Source organism: Heterocephalus glaber, unplaced genomic scaffold (genome assembly GCF_053883595.1).
Source record: "Heterocephalus glaber isolate CG9 unplaced genomic scaffold, H.glaber_assembly_v1.0 deba00001429, whole genome shotgun sequence".
In the NCBI taxonomy this organism is placed as follows: Eukaryota; Metazoa; Chordata; class Mammalia; order Rodentia; family Bathyergidae; genus Heterocephalus; species Heterocephalus glaber.
The window spans coordinates 19763650-19782698 of record NW_028258294.1 but is presented as its reverse complement, the minus strand read 5'-3'; the positions used below and the strand labels follow the sequence as shown (position 1 = coordinate 19782698).

The following is a 19049-nucleotide window of genomic DNA, read 5'->3' as shown; positions in this document are numbered from 1 at the left end:
GATCTTAGATGTACATTATTGTGATACAAGGTTAATTATAAACTGTCACACGAATATGAGCCAGGTAAGCTATACAAGTTGAATAGGAACTTGGAATCCCAGTACTGAATTATCAGTGTTATCCAGCATTTGGTATCAAGAGAGATGTGAAAGAGATGATATATATAGGATTCATCTCACATCACACACACACAAATATACACACACTATCATGAACAGAATAACAAATATTGCTGAACCCAGATAACGGCCATATCATATCAGCAAGATGGTGGTTGAGGGTGTCTTTATCTTGGTTTGGACTATTAACAAATCCCTAGACTCTTCAGTAACCTATGACAAGTACTGTGTAACTAGCTGAGTGATTCCCTGGTTATGCCTTTGCAGAACATAGAGTGGACTCATACACAGAGCCTGAAAGTAGCATGGCAGGAAAAGTTTGGTCCGGATAAGGATGTCTACTTATTTTGTTAGGGCCGACAGAAAATTAGAGGCATGGGTTCTCTAAATGAAAAGACAAAAAAATCTGGCCCAATATATTCATTATCTATCTCATGCCTCCCATCCTACTCTCCATCCCCTGTCTTCCCCCTTACTTCCTTCCCCTGTAGGGAATATCTGAAAATCGGTCTAGAATTACACCAGTGATACAACACATGCCTTCATTTTCCTAAAAAGAGAGCGTTCCTCTGAGACCAAGTGATCATGTAATCACTACTGACCTTTGAACTTTGTTTGGTGAAAGAGAGAAAGCATGGCTTGAGGGTGATAATACAATTTTAGAGCTTTGGTATCTGAAGCTACAGTACATATTGTTTCTTGATAGGATGCTGCAGTTAAGTTTCAGGAAAGCAAGTTTTCATTAATTTCCACTTTCCCTTAGTGATAAGAGTTATTTGCCCTTGGGGGATCTTATTTGTTTGGCAGTTTCTTTAAAGACATTTAGAAATCATTTGAAGCTGTGTGCTCTCTATTTCCTTGTTAATGGGTCATGAATTTTTACAGAGATGTTTGAATCATGGCTCATTTACCTCTAGATTGTCCAAGGGTTAGTGAGGTAAGTGCTTGGAAACCTTATGTGGGAATGTTTTATTTCCATGACAAACTACATAATCTTTTCCAGTCTCCTGGTGATGCCCTGTTCCTTCTTTAAAGAGTATTCTGGAGAATGTTTTAATGGCAATTGGGAACACTAGCAAGCTATGACTTTTTTTTTTTTAACACAATTTCCATGTGAATCTTGTACTCTTAAGGGAGCCAGTTTCAGGGATAATTATCCCTGTTGACAGTAAATAAGTTGGTTACAGTTCCAAATTTTATCAAAATGTCTCCAGAGTTGAGTCCAGCACTGTTTACATAACATCTGCAATACTAAGAGATCTGTAAGGGAGATTATAGAGGATAGATGTGAGAGAATGGAATAAATTAACAAAACTTGCTGGGAAGGAATTAAGAATTTTAATTATTACCATTATATTATTAGTTGAAAAGTGGGAGATTTGGGACCTTGAATCAAGAAATTGGGTGAGTTAATTTTTATATTTCCATCCAGGCTATCTCTTTGTAAATTATTATACATTTAGATGAACTAGAAGTTTTATGATCAGCTTGGCTTTGGTTTCCAAAAAACTGAATGACTATTTCTTACCAATTAATCACTCTTATTTATGAATATAGCCAGTAAATGCCAGATTGTATTTGCATGCTGTTTAAACCTATGATGTCAGGCCCAGGATTTAGCTCAGTGGTGCCACTGCCTGCCTTGCAAGCGCAAGATCCTGAGTTCGATCCCCAGTACAAAAAAAACAAGAACACAAACAACATAAATATCTGGGGATTTAGATTAGTGGTTTCGCCGCTTGCTGCACAAGCGCAAGGACCTAAGTTCGATCCCCGGTACCAAACCCACCCCCCCAAAAACCCATAAATATATGCTGTCTTAAAATCAGAAGTTTGTTTATGTTCCTTCCATATAGCTATATGACTATTGTATTTCACAGCAATGGACTTTTTTTGAGTACACTGAGCTGTGTGTCACTCTTAGGGGGTATCCTATCACTATCCATCAGTAACTGATCCCGCTCTCGCTGCCGATGCTCTGGACAAAACAGTTGCAGAATTTGATACTGTGGAGGATCTGCTCAAGCACTTCAATCCAGAATCATGGCAAGAAGATCTTGAGAATCTGTATTTGGACACCCCCTATTATCGAGGCAGGTCGTACCATGATCGAAAGTCAAAAGGTAAGAAATAAAAACTTGGAGGTTCTTCCTAAGTAAATAGCAGTGTTAATAGATGCAACAAATAAGACTTAGTAATGCAACATAACTAATTTATTTAAATCAGTTGATCACTATCAGTCCATTACTATATATTCTATTTTTGATCCAATTATGTTGTTTCTGCAAAAATAAGAAAGATTTCCTCCGAAGATCTGCCATAGTGTGGAGACCTTATAAAAACATGAGGACCAGCTTCTTGTTTCTTGACAAATAAGCCCTTATTAGTCCTAATTTTACAACAGAGGCAATCAAAATCAGGGGAGGTAAACAACTGGCCAAAGGCAGACTGCTGGCTAGTTCACAGTGGGGCGTCATGGTCTCTTGCCTCCAGGGGCAGCACTGCACAACAGTATGCTGTGCCTCTCGGACTGGTAGGGGAGGGTTGACTCCAGCTGGGGCTGGCAGTGCTGACGGGAAGGATCCTGTTAACAGCCGAAATTCTGTTGGAAAATTTCATTCTTCGCATTTGATGTTCATTCTATGAAGTTTTTAGCAGGAAGTACAGTTTGCTTGATGCCTGGATGGTTCCTATACTTGGGAGGTGAATGTCCCAAGGGAGGCAGAAGAACATACGGAGTATTGTAGAGGCATCTGAGGGCACATGTTCATTTGGAAGTTGCAGGAAATGTAATGAGGGGAGGTGAGAGAGGAACATTCAGGCACACAGAACATTGTGAGTGAAAACAATTCTAAAACTGTTAAAAACTAAATATCCTACTCACACATCTGAGTGATATGATCTTAGGATGAGAGTGTTTATTTAAGTGTGTAGTTCTGTAACATAATTACCTCTGATTGGATAAAAGTATAATTTCTAGTTGATTATATCCTTGTTTTATTTGATAAGATTTGTTATTAAAATTTTCACTAGTAGGTCTCATATGGCTGGCTTGCATCACATAGATGTGACGGTATTAGCTAAGATACTGCTTGCTTTCCCACACTTTGTATTATCAAGGATACTTTTAAGAACTGAACCTGAGCTGCTTTAGCACAACCAATAGGAACATTTGGGGCAAAATGATTAATTAGTAAACTCCTGCCTGAGCTTTTGGCTTATGGGTTAGATCATAAATCTTACATACTTAAAATGCACAAAGGAGGGTAAGAGTCATAGGGGACCCTGATGTTGCGGAGCTATGCTATGTGACTACCACTAACTCTCAGTCTGAACCTCCTTAGGGCTCAGGTTGGATTCAATTCAAAGGAGAAATTGTTTTTCTGTAAGCCATTGCTGTATTTGGGGATTCTACTAGATCAACTTCAAAAAAAAAAAGTAAAATATTCACCTGGTTTAAGAAGCACACCCACAGGGCCAGGGATTTAGCTCAGTGGGGCCACACCTGCCTTGCAAGCACAAGGTCCTGAGTTCGATTCCCAGTACCAAAAAAAAAAAAAAAAGAAGCACAGTCAAATTATTAAAAATGAGACAAACAATAAAATCTGACTTTGTTTTCAAGCATCTCAGCCACTATAGCAATTCAAGAGGCATCCCTTCCTGGTACCTCTTTCTGGATTAAAATATTAAAATTAATATTAAATGTTAAAAATTGAAAATCACTTAAATCCAATCTTTTCGTTGGAACTTATGTTGTGTTGGAGGGAGAAGAACTGGATTCAGATCCTAACCCTTAGAAGTTTTGTGATTTTTTTTTCCAACATCACTGATCCCTTCTTAGTCTCCTTATTGCTAATACATTATGTAATAGCATCTCTTTCTGGGAACTGTTCATGGTCCCTTGACAGCACCTGCTATGAAGCACAAGTTGAAGCATTTGTAGGTAGCTGTACCAGCTTAGAATTCTGAACTATGCTTTCTTTGCTTCCTTGGTGAAACCTTCCTTATCCCTTGTCCTGTCTCTGTGATACCCCTGTCCCTAGCAAAATTGAGAGTACTTACAATGCCACTACACAGTATGCCTCATTACTGCACTGTTATTCCATCTTTGTATTTTCTCTAAGGGAATATGTGGCCTCAGGACCTCCTAAAGGCCTTAACTCTGCCTGAATATATTTACTGTCATGGAGAACATTGGAAAAACTACAGATGCCTAATTCCACCTGAGGCACAATGACTCAGAATCACTGAGGGGTGGGACTAAAATTGTTTGTGGATCATTTGAGCCCTTTGCAGTCGAGAGCAACTATTTTAGAGAAGGTTCATGCTATATCTCCAGCACTTGACAGTTTCTTACACATTTTGGATATTCAATTAATATTTGTAAAATTGAAGATATTAGTCCAACATTAGTTGTTTGTTTTGGTTTTTTTTTGGTACTGGAGATCAAACTCGGGACCTTGCGCTTGCAAGGCAGGCGCTGGAACCACTGAGCTAAATCCCCGGCTAATCCAACATTAATATACTTTTTTTTCCTTTTTCTTTCATTGTTTGTTTTTTTCTTTGTGGTACTGGAGATTGACCTCAGGGCCTTGTGCCTACAGGGCAAGCACTCTACCATTGAGCTACATCTCCAACCCAGTATTTTACCTGAACTTTACAGACAGTGAGTGATCCCAAAGATAAAGGAGTGAAGCTTTCCTAAGAATACTTTTGGTATTGAAATAACCTTGCAAAAACATTCAAAGTGACATTTTACTTAATGTTTGTGACAAAGTAAACACCATCTCTCTCACCCTGTTGGCTTAGATTTCATTTCTTAATGTCTGGTTTAAAATGGCCCAAAGGCAGATTTGTACCGTTTTATTTAACCCTGCCAAGTCACTGCTGTTTCCACACTTGTACAAATGTGCTGATTTAATTGTTTATCATTCCACTGATGCTGAACTATCTGATGAATTACAAAAGCAAGGGAAGTCAGGTTTAATATTTCACCTGGCATTTTCTGCTTTTAGAACTTAAAAACACACACTCATGGCTTGTATCCTGATGTTTCAGAAATAGAGAGTAAATACAGAGTGAGAACAGATAAGCAGTTAAGGATAAAAAGAAGCCATTAGGTGTCAGGTAAAACATGAACTTTACAGAATCTCCCAAAAGTTCCCTACTATCAATATAATAATGTCTTAATGATGTTGTATAGAAACAAGCTTGTCATTTATTAATCTTCTGAGTGTCCTTTTCCCCCAATTTACTCATACAGATCAATATGACATTTTTCAGGACTCCAAAAAAGCAAGATCCCAAGAAGCCATTTGAATATGAACATACAAAACATAAGGTTTCATAATCTTTAAAATATAAACACATTGAGGGAAGAACTTAATAAACCAGAAATAGTTAAGATTTTTAAAATTAAATTTTACACTTTGCTTCTACTTTTTCTTTGGTGGAAGACAGAGTAGGTGTTAGTGAGTTTTTAGTTCTCTTCAAGAAGACCATTGAAAATGAGAAACAAGTGGACAGTGAAAGTTTGGGAAAAGAGAGAGACAGATGGCAGTATTGAAGCCAGAGTTCAATGTTTAAATTCTACTTTCTAAAAATTCACAGTTGATAAGCTCAAACTTGCCTGCAAAAGCTTCTGGCCTGAAGATAATATAACAAGTTAATATGTCCAACTTTCAGTTTCTTAGCGGGTAATGGAGAAAGGGTAGTATATATAATTGAAATCTGTAGATAACTGCAATTTTTCTAAAACTCAGTTTTTGCCAATAATTTTAGCCCCATGTTTTCAACATCACAGATACCCAAAAGTTAAATAAAAACTTTTAAAGTTCAAGTTTCACTTATTTTTTCTAATGGCTATTCTAATGAATATGGCAAATTTGTACAAAATTAGATAAAATTCTATGAATATTCTTGTTAGAAGCTGTACAATTACTACCTAAATTATTTCATGACCACTGCAGTTTAACTAAAACTAAACTATGATTTGTTTAAAAGTTCTACCTATGAACATAGGATCAGTATGTATTTCCTCAAGCTCATAGCATAAAATTCAACATTTATAAATTAAGAAATAATCACCCCTGAGCTCTAACTAGACTGTACCTTAAAGTAGAGGTGATTTATGGAGATTGACACTGTGAGTGAGACTTATTCCTTTGCTGTTCCCAGGAGAATTTGACTTTCCAGAATGATAGTGTGATTGCCATAGAAAATTCCAAGTTGTAATGCAAAGGAAGGATAGTGGTTTTATTCTTATGATTGAAGTATAAGCAAAGATGTGTTCCTCCAAGTTAATAGCTTTGAACTATTAATAAAAATACATTCTTCTCCCAAATTATCATTTTTAGATATATGTGCCAAAATTTACATGGACTCCTCTTTTAAAAAAATCAGCATTTTAATACTGAGTAAAGTAAATACCTTGACATTAAAATAATTGCAAACAATGAGATTTTAAATATGTGATTTTTATAAGCACTAAATGGTTAGACGTTGGAACTTTGGAACAATTACCAAACCATTTTAGATCATCTAATGCCCATTATTTTCTATACAACATTTTGTTCTAAGATCTAACACACTTGAATCTAATTTGCAAACTATAACTAAATAACTGACATAACAAACTGAGAAATAAATAAAATAGATGTATTTTATATTAAAATATTTGAATTGTTTCTAAATTCTCTTGGGTCAGAATACCTTTTTTGAAAGAAATACTCATCATGTACTGATATTTCCTTGTCATCCCATGGCATGTTTATCAGGAGGATACCAGTTGTGCTTTTTCAAAAAAGTATGTAGAATATAGGAAATAATTTCAAAATGTCTTAAGTAATGAACTATATTTCAGAATCTGAATGCTCAGTGGTCATACCTTTATTTCTGCTAATTTGATGCATCATTGAGAATTCTGAAGAAGCCTTTTACTGACACCAGTGGTGAATAGTAGGTCACTCTTGAGACACCAGTACTCTATAGCTACCTCTCTGAAAGTTAAATAAACATAGACATGAGGACATTAACTCACAATGGTTTTATTTTTTTTAATTTCTATTATTGAGAATAGGTCAACTTCATTGGGTTTCTTGAACCATGTAGTATGCACCAAGTTTTAACAGTATTAAATGTGTTTACAGTAAATTTTTTGGTGGAAATAGAGCAAAAGAAGGAATGCTGTGTTAGAAATGTCACTGGGCTGGATCTGGGGTCCCTGAGGCTGAAATAAGGAGTGTATCCCATTTTGTTGAATAAGTTTGTAGGTTCACTGACTCCCATTACAGAGAAAGAATTTTCAGGACATATCAGTAAGAGGCAAGAGAAGGGTTTATTAGACAGAAATATAGGAGATACTCAAGAGGGGAATGTGGGTTCTTAGGGAAATGAGACCTACCATGAGGCAACATGGGGTACATTATAGGGGGTGTTTTCAAGATGGGTGACCTAGGATGTGTAATCTTTGCCAGGTTACAGTGTAAACCATCTACACGTGTTTGAAGTTGAGATATGCTATCCACCAATGTTGCTGCTTCCTGAGAATGGAGGGTGTAAAGGATAGGTTTAAAGCCCAGATTTACAGGCTTATTGTGTCTTTATGATCTTTAGGACTTTTTCTTGAATGAATTTCTCAGAAGAGAAAAAATGGCTTGAGTAACTTTTGTGTCTTGAAGCTACAATTTTTCTTACAAGTACAATTTTAAAATCTCAATTACCTTGTCTCCTTTCTACCTAGTTTTTATTTCTTCTATCCTACTTCAAAAAGACCATGGGCTTTGGAGTCAAGTGAACTTGTGAAAAAATTCTTAATCCTAAAAGTATAGACCCCTAATGCTTTCTTTTCTGCACTTTGTAAAATGACTTTAATTCTAACGACTTTGAAAACTTGTGTTGGTATTAAATACTGGTAGACTATCTAACAGCTAGTGGGCCCTCAATCAATTATTGCTACTATTATTACTTGAACTACTTACAGAGCCCTGACTGAACCAAGATTTATCTCTGAACTCTGACTTCTTCCCTGCAGAGCTTTGAGATAATCACCAATACGCCAGTCATCCTCATTTGTAATATCCAAATATTGTCATATTTAGATATCTGTATAATTAGTATACTCATAAAAGTTTAGAAAATAATTCTCAAGTACTAAATTCTTCTAGGATACTATTTACCCGGAATCTTTTTTCTGGTACCATTTTGCTTATTGGATGTTTCCTCTGCTAAACTTTCTATTTGTTTCCTTAGGCTTTAGACTTAGACTTTTTAACCCATATAATTTGTAAGTGTCCAGAATCCCCACTTCCTGAGTTTGTCAGCAAACATTAACAAAAGCCATATTTCTATTTATCATGTTACATGGTGTCTGTGAGGGTGCACACTTAAAATGCTTGAAGAAAATCTCAGCAAAGGGACTAGGACATTTTCAGTTATTTTTTTTCCTAGTGTCAGGGCCACCTTTTCTTTTCTCCTAGATGAGGCTGTCTACCTTTAAGGCTGTCCTAATACCACCTTCATCACCAAAGTTATTCCTCTCACTTAGACATATCATTCAAATGCAAATTAATGGGGAGATCCTTTTGATAGTGGAAAACTATCAGTGTCTGAGTAAACACCAGTTACTCTTGTTAAAGGTAAGCATGTGTGCCTTGTGTATTCTCTGCCCATTTTTTTTCTGTGAAGCTTTGGGAAACTCCTTTTTTTTGTGCCAACTGTAGGCAGAGAGACACAGCCCTGATGCTAGGACACACACTTCTGCAGGAACTGCTGGTGCTGAGAGATTTGGCTCGTGAAATGTCTTTACTTGCAAAGGACAATGTTCAGTTCCTTGAAATTAACCCAAACACATATGATCATTGCTTTCTGGTCTTTACTTTAAGATAGCCATGACCTTCCTTTCCTTAGTGATCATTGACTGGAGTCTCAGCTAGTTCTGGTTGTAGGTAACTCTGTGCTTAACCTGACCTCATTTATCTGCTTTACTTACTACAACAATAATTTGGGGCATACCTACTGAGAGAGAGGATGGGACCTGTGCTTCAAACACTCTAAACTCATTCAGCCTGAATACATTTCTTGGCAGGAGGTTAGTATTATTCTTATTTCACATAATAAATGAAACAAATTCAGAAAGGCTCTGTGACAACTTGAAAGTAGGGAGCCATGACACAAATCTGGCATTGTTGGCTGCAAAGCCCATGCTGTGGGCAATTCAATAATGTTTAGAGCTCAGACACTCATAGTCTTGAAGGAGAGAAAGAAGGATATTTATAGACTTTCTTAATTCTTCATCATTTTCTGACTTTCTTTATTTTTCACTTCATTGATGTGCTACATATGTTCCCCAGGTCCTGAGCTCCTAGGGTTCAGAGAGTCACCTTACGTTGGTGTCACCTACCTTAGTGCCTAATCCAGTGCCTCCAGAGAGTTTATTCAGTCATCCACTGATTTTCCAGTGGGTATTTGTTGAATATCTAGTACATATCTACTGACTTTAGATAAGTTGCTGAACTCCTCTGCATCTCAGTTTCCACATCTTTAGAATGGAAGTACTAATATCAAAAAGGAAGATTTATTATAAACCTAATGAGACTCGAGTTTTTGAAAGCATCTCATACAGTTCTGGGCACATAGTAGGCACTCAGTAAATTTCTATTCTCTCATTACTTCGCAATGTTTTTAAACCTTGAAAATCAGCAATTATCTCGTCAGGAGCCTTTTTGATGTGATTTAAATTTTAAGTACAAATGGTAAATGTTTCCATTCTTTGGATATTAAAACAACAAAGCGAATGATGAAATTTATATTTCATGATTTTAGGTTAAAAATGCCCTAAATGTTCTTCATTAAATGTTGTAAAATACTGTATTATTAAATATTATTGAAATATTAAATGCTGTTCTTTCCGATTTATTTGTGCTACCAAAATCAAAGTTGAACTGTGAAAACATTTTTCACAATTATGTCCTGATTTATAGAAGAGGGAATTTTTAAATCACAGTGAGATTATAAAGTCTATAAAGATGAACAGACTCCTGAGGAATTTATGAACCTTGAACAAGGCTGAGAACCCCTGTTTGTGTGTTATACAACAAGTACAATTATTCATATATTCCTCTCCCCTCCCATCCATCTCCAACCCAAGCACCATAAACCTAGTGTTGCAACATCCAAGCGAAATGTTTAACACTTTATATAACAGATTGTGGTAGCAGTCTCCACTGGTCAAGGACACTTTCCTTACCACCTTGAGATATGTATCTGAGGGCCAGGCTTCTGGAAACCAGATTTCACACTGGTTGTACTACTTCTAGGTTCCCCAAGTCTTAGTGCTAGTTTTCTTCATGCATTGCAGTTCATCCATGGTACAGCTGACTCTAGAGCCCTAGTATGTCATCTCTAGCCTAACACATTAGCACTTACAACACACTCCAAGGTAGGTTAGAAATAAAAGCCATTCAGCATATAAGATGATACTCTAATCCACCTCTAAAAGATGATTGAAATAATAATCCCTTTTCATAATAAGAAAAATTGAACAGAAAATCAGTAGTTTCTTTGATTCATTCAGATAGTAGATGTTAAATACCTATTCTTTGCAAAGAAGTCTTGTACCAAGATGATGTGTGTTTCTTTTTACAGCACTCTGTTTTTAAGTGATGAAATCAAATGGTTTTACAAAAGGGAGACTTACCTGAGCTGTCCTTGGTCCTATCTTTAGAGGAAAAGAAATGGGAGAGGAGGATAAGAGATTCTGTAGACAGATTGTTTTCTCAATTTTTCAAAGGTTCAATTTCCTCAACTGTAAAAGTAAAGGTAATAATGGTATGTAGTTTTTAGCTTTAGTGAAGATTTCCTGAAATTGTCTATGTGAAAAACTTCACAGTTCCTATACAAGTAATTTATCCTCCATACCTAATCCCTTCCCCATCCCAGTTCTAGATCCCAGAATTATGACCACAGCCCAAAGAACCTCTGTGATCAAGTTGTACTCTGAGGCCAGGCTTCACAGGACGTGCCCTCCATGCACTATGCTGCCTCCCACTCTGGACCAAGATTTCCAGAGGAAGACTTTGGGGACAATGGGTCTTCTCTGCTCCTCTAAAAGACTGTCAATACAAAGCCCAAAAAACTTAGCCGATCTTGAAGATACAAGAATAAATAAGCCTCAAATTCAAAGGGACTGAAAAATAGGTATAGTCATACCTTGGTTCACGAACTTAATTCTTTCCACTATTCTGGTCACAAACAGAATTAGATGAGAACTGAAGCAAATTCAGTGGTTAGGTTCAATGTTGACCTTATAGGAAAATTGACTTGGTACCACTGTATTATAACATGTACACTGGGGTGAAATAATGGAAATTAGATGAAATTAATGGGCCTATGAATTAAATTTGGAATATCGTCGCTGCTCTGTAATGTTCAGCCATGGAAAGTGATACAAGAATGGAAAAGGGAGGATTTCTCCCAGGATTTGTACCACTTTGTATGCCAACTCTTTCACGAGGCTCATGCCAGAGTCCTTCCAACCAGCATATCAGGAGTCTTAATTGTTGCTCAGCCTCTGTCTGCTCCCTGCTCTACTGCGCTGTCTCAAGTGTCTTCTTTGACTGGAAACTCAATATCCCTGCAGAAAGTCTGCAGTCATGCCTTGAAGTTATTTGCATCCAGTAAGAAGAACCTTTTCATTCTAGTTCCAAATGGAGTGCCTCAGTGGTTTCAGTCACCTGATAAGTAGGGCAACTACAGCAGTCTCACTAGTCCATAGTCTTTAGGCACATCAGTGTATAAAACTGACAGCACTGTAAATCTTTTCATGTCAGGTGAGAAACAGAAGTTGCCAGTGCTCCTCAGTGAAATGGTTGTACAAAGTGAGGACTTTGGTTTAGAGGAAAATAAAGCACGTGTGCCTTGTTCTGGTTTGTGGAGAGTACCTTAGAATTTACCTCAATTCACATAGGGAAGGCATGCTGTAGTTTGGGTTAGATATCTCCTGGAGATGGGAATACCATCATTGGTCTAAGCCAATTCATTGATCTAAGTTCAGTTTAATATCCTCTAATATAGCTTGATAAGCCCTAGGAATGTTGATCTTTTTCTTTCAAGCAGTGCCTTGAAAATTTTTAATTCTAGTTTCACCATTTACAATTCACCTTGCTTAAATAATACCTACTTCGAAAGGGTGGGGAACAGCTACATGTTATCTATCGTATGTACAGTGCCTAGCAGGAAGCTGAACTAAAGTAAAAACTGAGTGCTGGTATCTCCTTCCTTCCCCCTCTTCCCTCCCATCTACCATGAGCCTTTCCTGCTAATTGCACCTCTTTATTCCTTGTGTCAGACATACACATTCTCATTATCATAGGCAGCAGATTTGGCTCTCTGCATCAGCCTTGTCCATAGGCCCAGTAATGCACAGGACAGCATCAGTATTTATCTCAAGGTGACACTTGTAATGGATGATTGCTGTACTTCTTAATCCATTTATATAATCCTTTCTGCTTTGCTTGCAGTTATTTTCAGGGCTTTAGCAGCAATAAAATGGTTCCTTTCCCAAGACAGAGTTCATTCAATTTAAATCTGGATTGATTGTGGCTAAACTTATGACATGTCTTTACAAGGGAAGAAAAAACAGCAATAAATTATGCACAGCGATTAGCATTTATTCAGTCCCCACAGTGTCCCTGAGCTCAGCATTTAACAGTTAGGTATAAATCCCTGCCCCTGAGAATCAAAGCATAGTTGCACACCTGAAAATTCACTCAGGGTAGGACATCAGTCTAGCTGCCATTTAATTTCCTTTTCAAAGGGTCATCTGACCATATAGCTGATCTCTTTCTTATTCTCAGTGAAATTAGCTGACTTTTTGGAGTTAACAGATACTTAGGCCACACTTGTGACTTCTTGTCCTTCAGTTGCCCTTAGGGGAATTCTGCCCACATCATACTTCATCTTTGACCTCTGCCCCCAAAGACCACCCCTTACTGCTCCTCAAGCAGTTCTGGTTTAAGACTAAAACACTTCCTGGAACTATAGTTAGGACAAATGTGATGTCTGCCCAGCATTTTAGGGCCCCTCCTGAGGCGGTCCAGCTGGTACATAGGGAGCTTCAGTAGGATGCAGCGGTGGGAACTGTGTAGAAAAAGCTTTCTGCTATTGGCATCACGGTAAGAAAGTACATATGTATGTGCAAAACAGCCAGGGGCTGAATGCCGATGGGTGGATGGCTGGTAAATTTGGAGAGCATTATTTAAAATACAATTTATGTATTGCAACAATACAAATTTAATTCAAGTAAAATTTTATTACTTAGATTTTAAAGATTATTAAGACAATAATAGTCTCATCATCTATATCCCTTGGAAACCATTTATATAGAAAAGTGACTGAAGGAGAAATAGGAAGATCTGATTTTTAAAAATTATTTTTATGCATTGACTTTAAAAGAAAATAAACAAAGGTGGAAAAAATCAACTGAAGCAAATAATAATAACACCCAGTATTAATTGAGTGCCAGCCACATTCTATTCAACCCTTCAAATATTTATATGTTACAGATAAGAAAGCAGAGGTTCAGAACCATTAAATAATTTTCCAACTAAAAGGTAGCACAATGTGATAATAAAGCTGTAGTTTTACAGCAGAACCTATGTACTTAGCCACCATGTTATACTGCCATCAAGGACCCAGTGCCCAAACAAGCACCATGTTCACAACAGAACAGCATTTCCTTCAATGTTTTGGTTGACTTTGGATTTAAAATGAAACTAAAGTATTTTTCTTTGTCACATTAACTTCTAATAATTTTATTGCCAGGTACATACATTAGAGTGTTCATAGTCCTCAATATATCTCCTATTATATTTAAGTAAAGACTTAGACTCAGGATTTACTTAGAACAAGAAATAGTTTATTTTGTGTTTTTAAAGATAAAGGCATTTATTTTATTTTATTTTAATTTAATTTAATTTAATTTTGGTCCCAGGGGTCGAACTAGGGTCCTTGTGCTTGCGGGGCAGGTGGCGGAACCACTGAGCTAAATCCCTGGCCAAGGCATTTATTTTAAATCATCAAATATTTCATTTTCTTTCATTTGAAAAAAAAATGTTTACATTAAAAAAGGTACCAGAAAATTTGAACCACAATGGAGATTTTAGTTTTGTTTTTGTTATTTTTGCCAAAAGGATCAAAGAGAAATTAGATTTACCCAAGATAGATTTAACCCTGAATTAAGATTGTCCTTACAGAATCTCTCCCACTCCATCCCCTGAACAGAACACATAATGAGGATTTTGCTTACCACTGTATGTTTGTTTACACAGTGTTTGTGTTTGCCCACAGTTGACCTGGACAGGCTCAATGAGGATGTCAAGCATTACAGTTGCACCCCCAGGAATTACTCAGTCAACCTGAGAGAGGAGCTGAAGCTGACCAATGCGGTCTTCTTTCCCCGCTGCCTCCTGGTGCAACGCTGTGGAGGAAATTGTGGCTGTGGAATTGCCAATGGCAAGTCCTGCACATGCAGCTCAGGGAAAACTGTGAAAAAGTACCATGAGGTATGTCACTCTCAAATTTCTTTTTCTGGTGCTACATTTAGCTCTTTTCTAACTGAGTCAGTTCTGTAATCTAGAGGGAGCAGGAAGACAGTGCCGCAAGGATGATTGGAGCTGAATTTTTTCCCAAGCTAGGCTTGCCAAGCCAAGTGCCCTGAAAAGAAGCTATTCCATCCTGCAAAAGGGACTCCCTTTCTAATTCTCAAAATATATCATTTAGTTTGAAAACAACTTTGTTAGAGTTGATAGTCACATGTATGATGCAATAACTTCAGAAAGTACTTGGCTTCCTTGTAGAAAGATGATAGTGTCCATTTATCCATTTATAGGATATGATGAAAAAAAAACTCCAGATCTTTTTAAGAAAATACTAGGAGCTAAATTTTAATTTGATTAAATTATTTAAAATTAAACATAATAAACAGCAAAAATCTAAATTGTCACCAACCTTTTCATTTTCTAAATATGAAAATATTTATTTTTCTAACATGCTTATTTTTCCTAAATACTACTTAGTACTAGGGGAAATAGTGCTTGGATCATGCAGAAAGAAACTAAGGTAAATATAAAGATTGAGGAACAAAAATTTAAGAACAGTAACCTTTCATGATCATGACTGGATGGTTCTTCAGTAGCAATTTGTCAGCAGTGCTGTAAGCGGGGCGGGGGTGTGTGTGTCTTTTTATTCTTTTAATAGTTGAATAATCTAAGGCCTACAAGGACCAGTAAGTTGACCAGTGAGTAAATCACAGAGCCAGAACCAGAACTCCTGACTGGCTCTGGAGTCTGAGTTTTTATAGTAATACTGGGCTGTCCCTGTTTAGAATTAAGAGGACTTCAAGCTGTTCCTGACATTGATAACAGCTCTAATTACTTCTTGATTGTGAGGACATTTAACAGTCACTAGAGTTTAGAAACTTAGTTTTCATATATGTGGGAAATGGAACTAAGAAATTGTACCAGATTACTACTTCTGGGAATCTGCAGATAATATAAAATAAGCTCCATGAAATGCAGGTTGTAAGGAATGAAACATCATACAGGAATACATATATAAATGAAAGATAAAATATAAAGAAAATGTCATTGTTAATAACTATTGTTTGAGTTGCTTTCCAATGGTATCCAATAAGACAGAGGAATAGGTAGATAGTTCTCAGGATAATCTCCAGCTTTGTAAAACTGGCTTTGGAGGGGCGCTTTTTGCTTTAGTTACTTTTGTTAGTTTGTTTCTATCTTGAAACCAACACAGCAATAATAAATGAAGAGATTACTGTTGTGCTAATCAAAAATGGGTACATCATAACTGATGTTTTCAATTTTAGACAGTCACACTACAGTAGCCACACTTACCTTAGACAGGGGAGACATTATTATAGACCTACATAAAATACACTTTTTAGTCATAAGAATTGCTTACTCCACCCCACTGTTTTCAAAAGAAAAAAAATGTTCTCATATAGAGAGAATACTATCGTCTACGTGCATTGTGTTTTATTTTGTGTGAACTGATGAACACTAGATTGGATGCTGTCCTTCACTTTAAGAATCTGAATTTGGTAATGTTTGTCAGACCCAAAGGAAAATGCGAAATTCAATAATCAAGTTAGAGTTAAAATAATTTAGAATCTCTACCTAATAACTATGAAGAAGAACATTCACATTCAGCCCTTTGATGTATTTGTGGAGTTCTTTATTTTTATCTTGACCCTGTCTTAGCTTGAATTTTAAAATTCTGTATCTTGGAAACAACAGCATTGATTACACACCCAAAAGGACTCTTGCCTCCCAGACCTTTATCTCTGAAGAAATCTGAAGGGCCTACCTACTCTCTTTCTTAGATCCTTTCTTATCTCTGTATACAGTAACAGTTACCTGTAAAGTTTCAGTGCACAATACACAGAGGGGAATAGCTTTGATCTCTTTGTTCAGTCATGAGTGATCCAAAATGCTGGCATCCTTTTGAAAGTGCACTCTCAAGCATACCTTTAAATGTGTCATAATATTTTTATTTTTAGCCCTCTGCAGAACTTTATACAAAATCACTCTGCCAGGCACTGGGCAAAGGGAGAAAATGGCATCAATCACTCAGTCAGTAACAGCATACCTGGAACACACACTACTGTCATATTTCCCCCAGGCTCCAAGAAATACCCTTAAAATGTGTCACAATTTTAAAATGTCAAGTGCCCTGTGGAAAACAGCAGAAGGCTTATTCCATCTCCAGAAATGCAGGTTGCTTGAGCTTAGTCTCATTAGGGAGAGCTTTAGTCCTTTATTCTATTAGTTCTCTTTTTGTATTCTTGTCTCTGAGAAATGAAGAAGCAGTTTCCCTGGCTCATGGTTGCAACTGATGAGATAGATGTGAAATGAGTTTCTATGAGAGATGACAACCTTAAGGGAATAACAAGAATGTGTCACACAGCAAACATCTGGGATCCACTATACATTTTTCATTGGTCAACAATAAGGAATTAAAATCTGAAAAAATTAGAGAGCTTCTAATGAAGCCCACTTTATCTCCTATATCTTTTTTTTTTTTGTACCGGGCATTGAACTCAGGTCTTTGCGCTTGCGCAGCAGGGGGTGGAACCACTGATCTAAATCCCTGGCCCCACTTTATCTCCTATAGTGAATTCACTTTTTACTGCAAGGCAATATTAGTTCCTGTACTTAAAGTCTGTAAGTTCTCTGTCAAGTATTGCTCCTCTATCCTAGCAATTGTTCTTTGCCTATTGGCATATATAGGTACACTTTCCTTATACTCATTATGGGCTCATAACTGAAGCCAGTGTAGAAATAAACAGATGAATAAAGGAAAAAACACAAATTTATTTTAGTTCTATATGATACCTTCATAAGGAAATGGAACCCCTACACACACACACACACACACACACACACACACACACACACCAATTCATCTCAAGTCTTTTTGTATAGTAGGTTTCATGATTTGTGGGTAGTCATGGAGAATTAAGATAAGGAAAATAATATGATCTAATAATAATAAGTAAGAGTCTTCTCTGTTTTTCCTTTATCTTCAAAGATTATACTGCTTTTCTCTGGGTACAGGGAGGGCACATCTCACGTGAAGGCCTTTTATCTTCAGGCAAAAGTCAGAAAATCCTTCCAAAGTTTTGTTACATAGAAGACAAGAGTGAGGGCAAGGTGAAAGTGACCTTCAAAATTGCTTCTGCCATTCTGAAAGATACTTTGGGTAGTTATTTCTTTTTATTGGTAGTGTCTAGAAAGCGTACTCTGTAGATAATTAGAAAATACTATTTTTTCAGCTCATTTTTTTCCCTGAATAATGCATAGCGAACAGGAAAAGAATAATTCCTAGAAATACTGTGAATTTTTCATTAATACCTTCTGTTTTTCATCATTCTGTCCCTAGGCTATATCTGTTCAGTCAAGAAAGGTTAGGAAACAGCAGAGAAAGGCAGAAGTTAGTTTTCTGTCCTTCCTCTCACATTTTGTCATGATGCTTACTTACCCACCTGAACTGTCCTGAGGAACTTTGTGCAGTGGAGGGAATATCCCATATCTGCACAGTTCCATATAGCAGTCACTAGCAATATGTCAGGCATAACACAACGAGAAAGTAAATTTTTAAATTTTCTTTAGTCTTAACTAATTAAAATATAAGTAGTCACATATGGTCCAGTGGCTACTGTACTGGTCAGCGCAAGCCTAGAAGACCTTCTGTCCAACACGTTTCTGGCATCTAGTTTCTTTATTGTCTCTGGATAAAATGGGAGAAATGATTCAGAGAATTCTTTTTATTTTAATGTAAATTTTATATTGAAACTTTATATTTTATTAAGTTAAAAGCTAGAAGGGTTAGATCAGCATTTATATAGAACATAAAGTTAAAATAATAAGTGTACAGTAATCAATGGAAGGACTGATATCAAGTCAAAAGAACCAATGCTCAATAAGGAAGATATGAATGATCAGTCATTCATCAGCATTATGCTAAGAAGTGTGAGTCGCACACTTGAGATAAAAGAATAGCACTTGTAAGATTTTACACTGTTGAAACATCTATTGTTGAAAAAACTTTACCTAACACTACAAAGTGAGAACAAAGAGAGAAATTACATTTTATTTAGGGAATGTCAATTCTCTGGCAAGAGGCAGTGAGGTTTTAGGTCAAGATTATAACCAGCCATAACAAAAGTCAAGAAAATGTTTTCCTACAGTTCTTCTGGAAACAGCATTTCTGGAGCTTATAGAGAGGCTTCCTGCTTCTTACTTTTGAGTAGGACCATGAGTCAGGCCTTTCCTGTGTTTTCCTGTTGAGAACCAGGGTGACAGAACACAAAAATCACAGGGCTAAAAGAGAAGACTTTGGCTTAAATTCTG

At 36.7% G+C, this 19049-nt stretch overlaps 1 protein-coding gene across 8 annotated transcripts in view; it reads left to right on the top strand.

Moving 5' to 3' along the window:
* Window positions 1-19049, top strand: part of Pdgfd (platelet derived growth factor D) — a 247557-nt gene that overhangs the window by 215720 nt on the left and 12788 nt on the right. For all 8 annotated transcript variants that reach the window (XM_087212345.1, XM_087212347.1, XM_087212344.1 and 5 more), the window contains 2 exons: window positions 2045-2243; window positions 14467-14681. In XM_087212345.1, the coding sequence (XP_087068471.1) occupies window positions 2045-2243; window positions 14467-14681 (414 nt within the window). The remainder of the gene's footprint in view (window positions 1-2044; window positions 2244-14466; window positions 14682-19049) is intronic.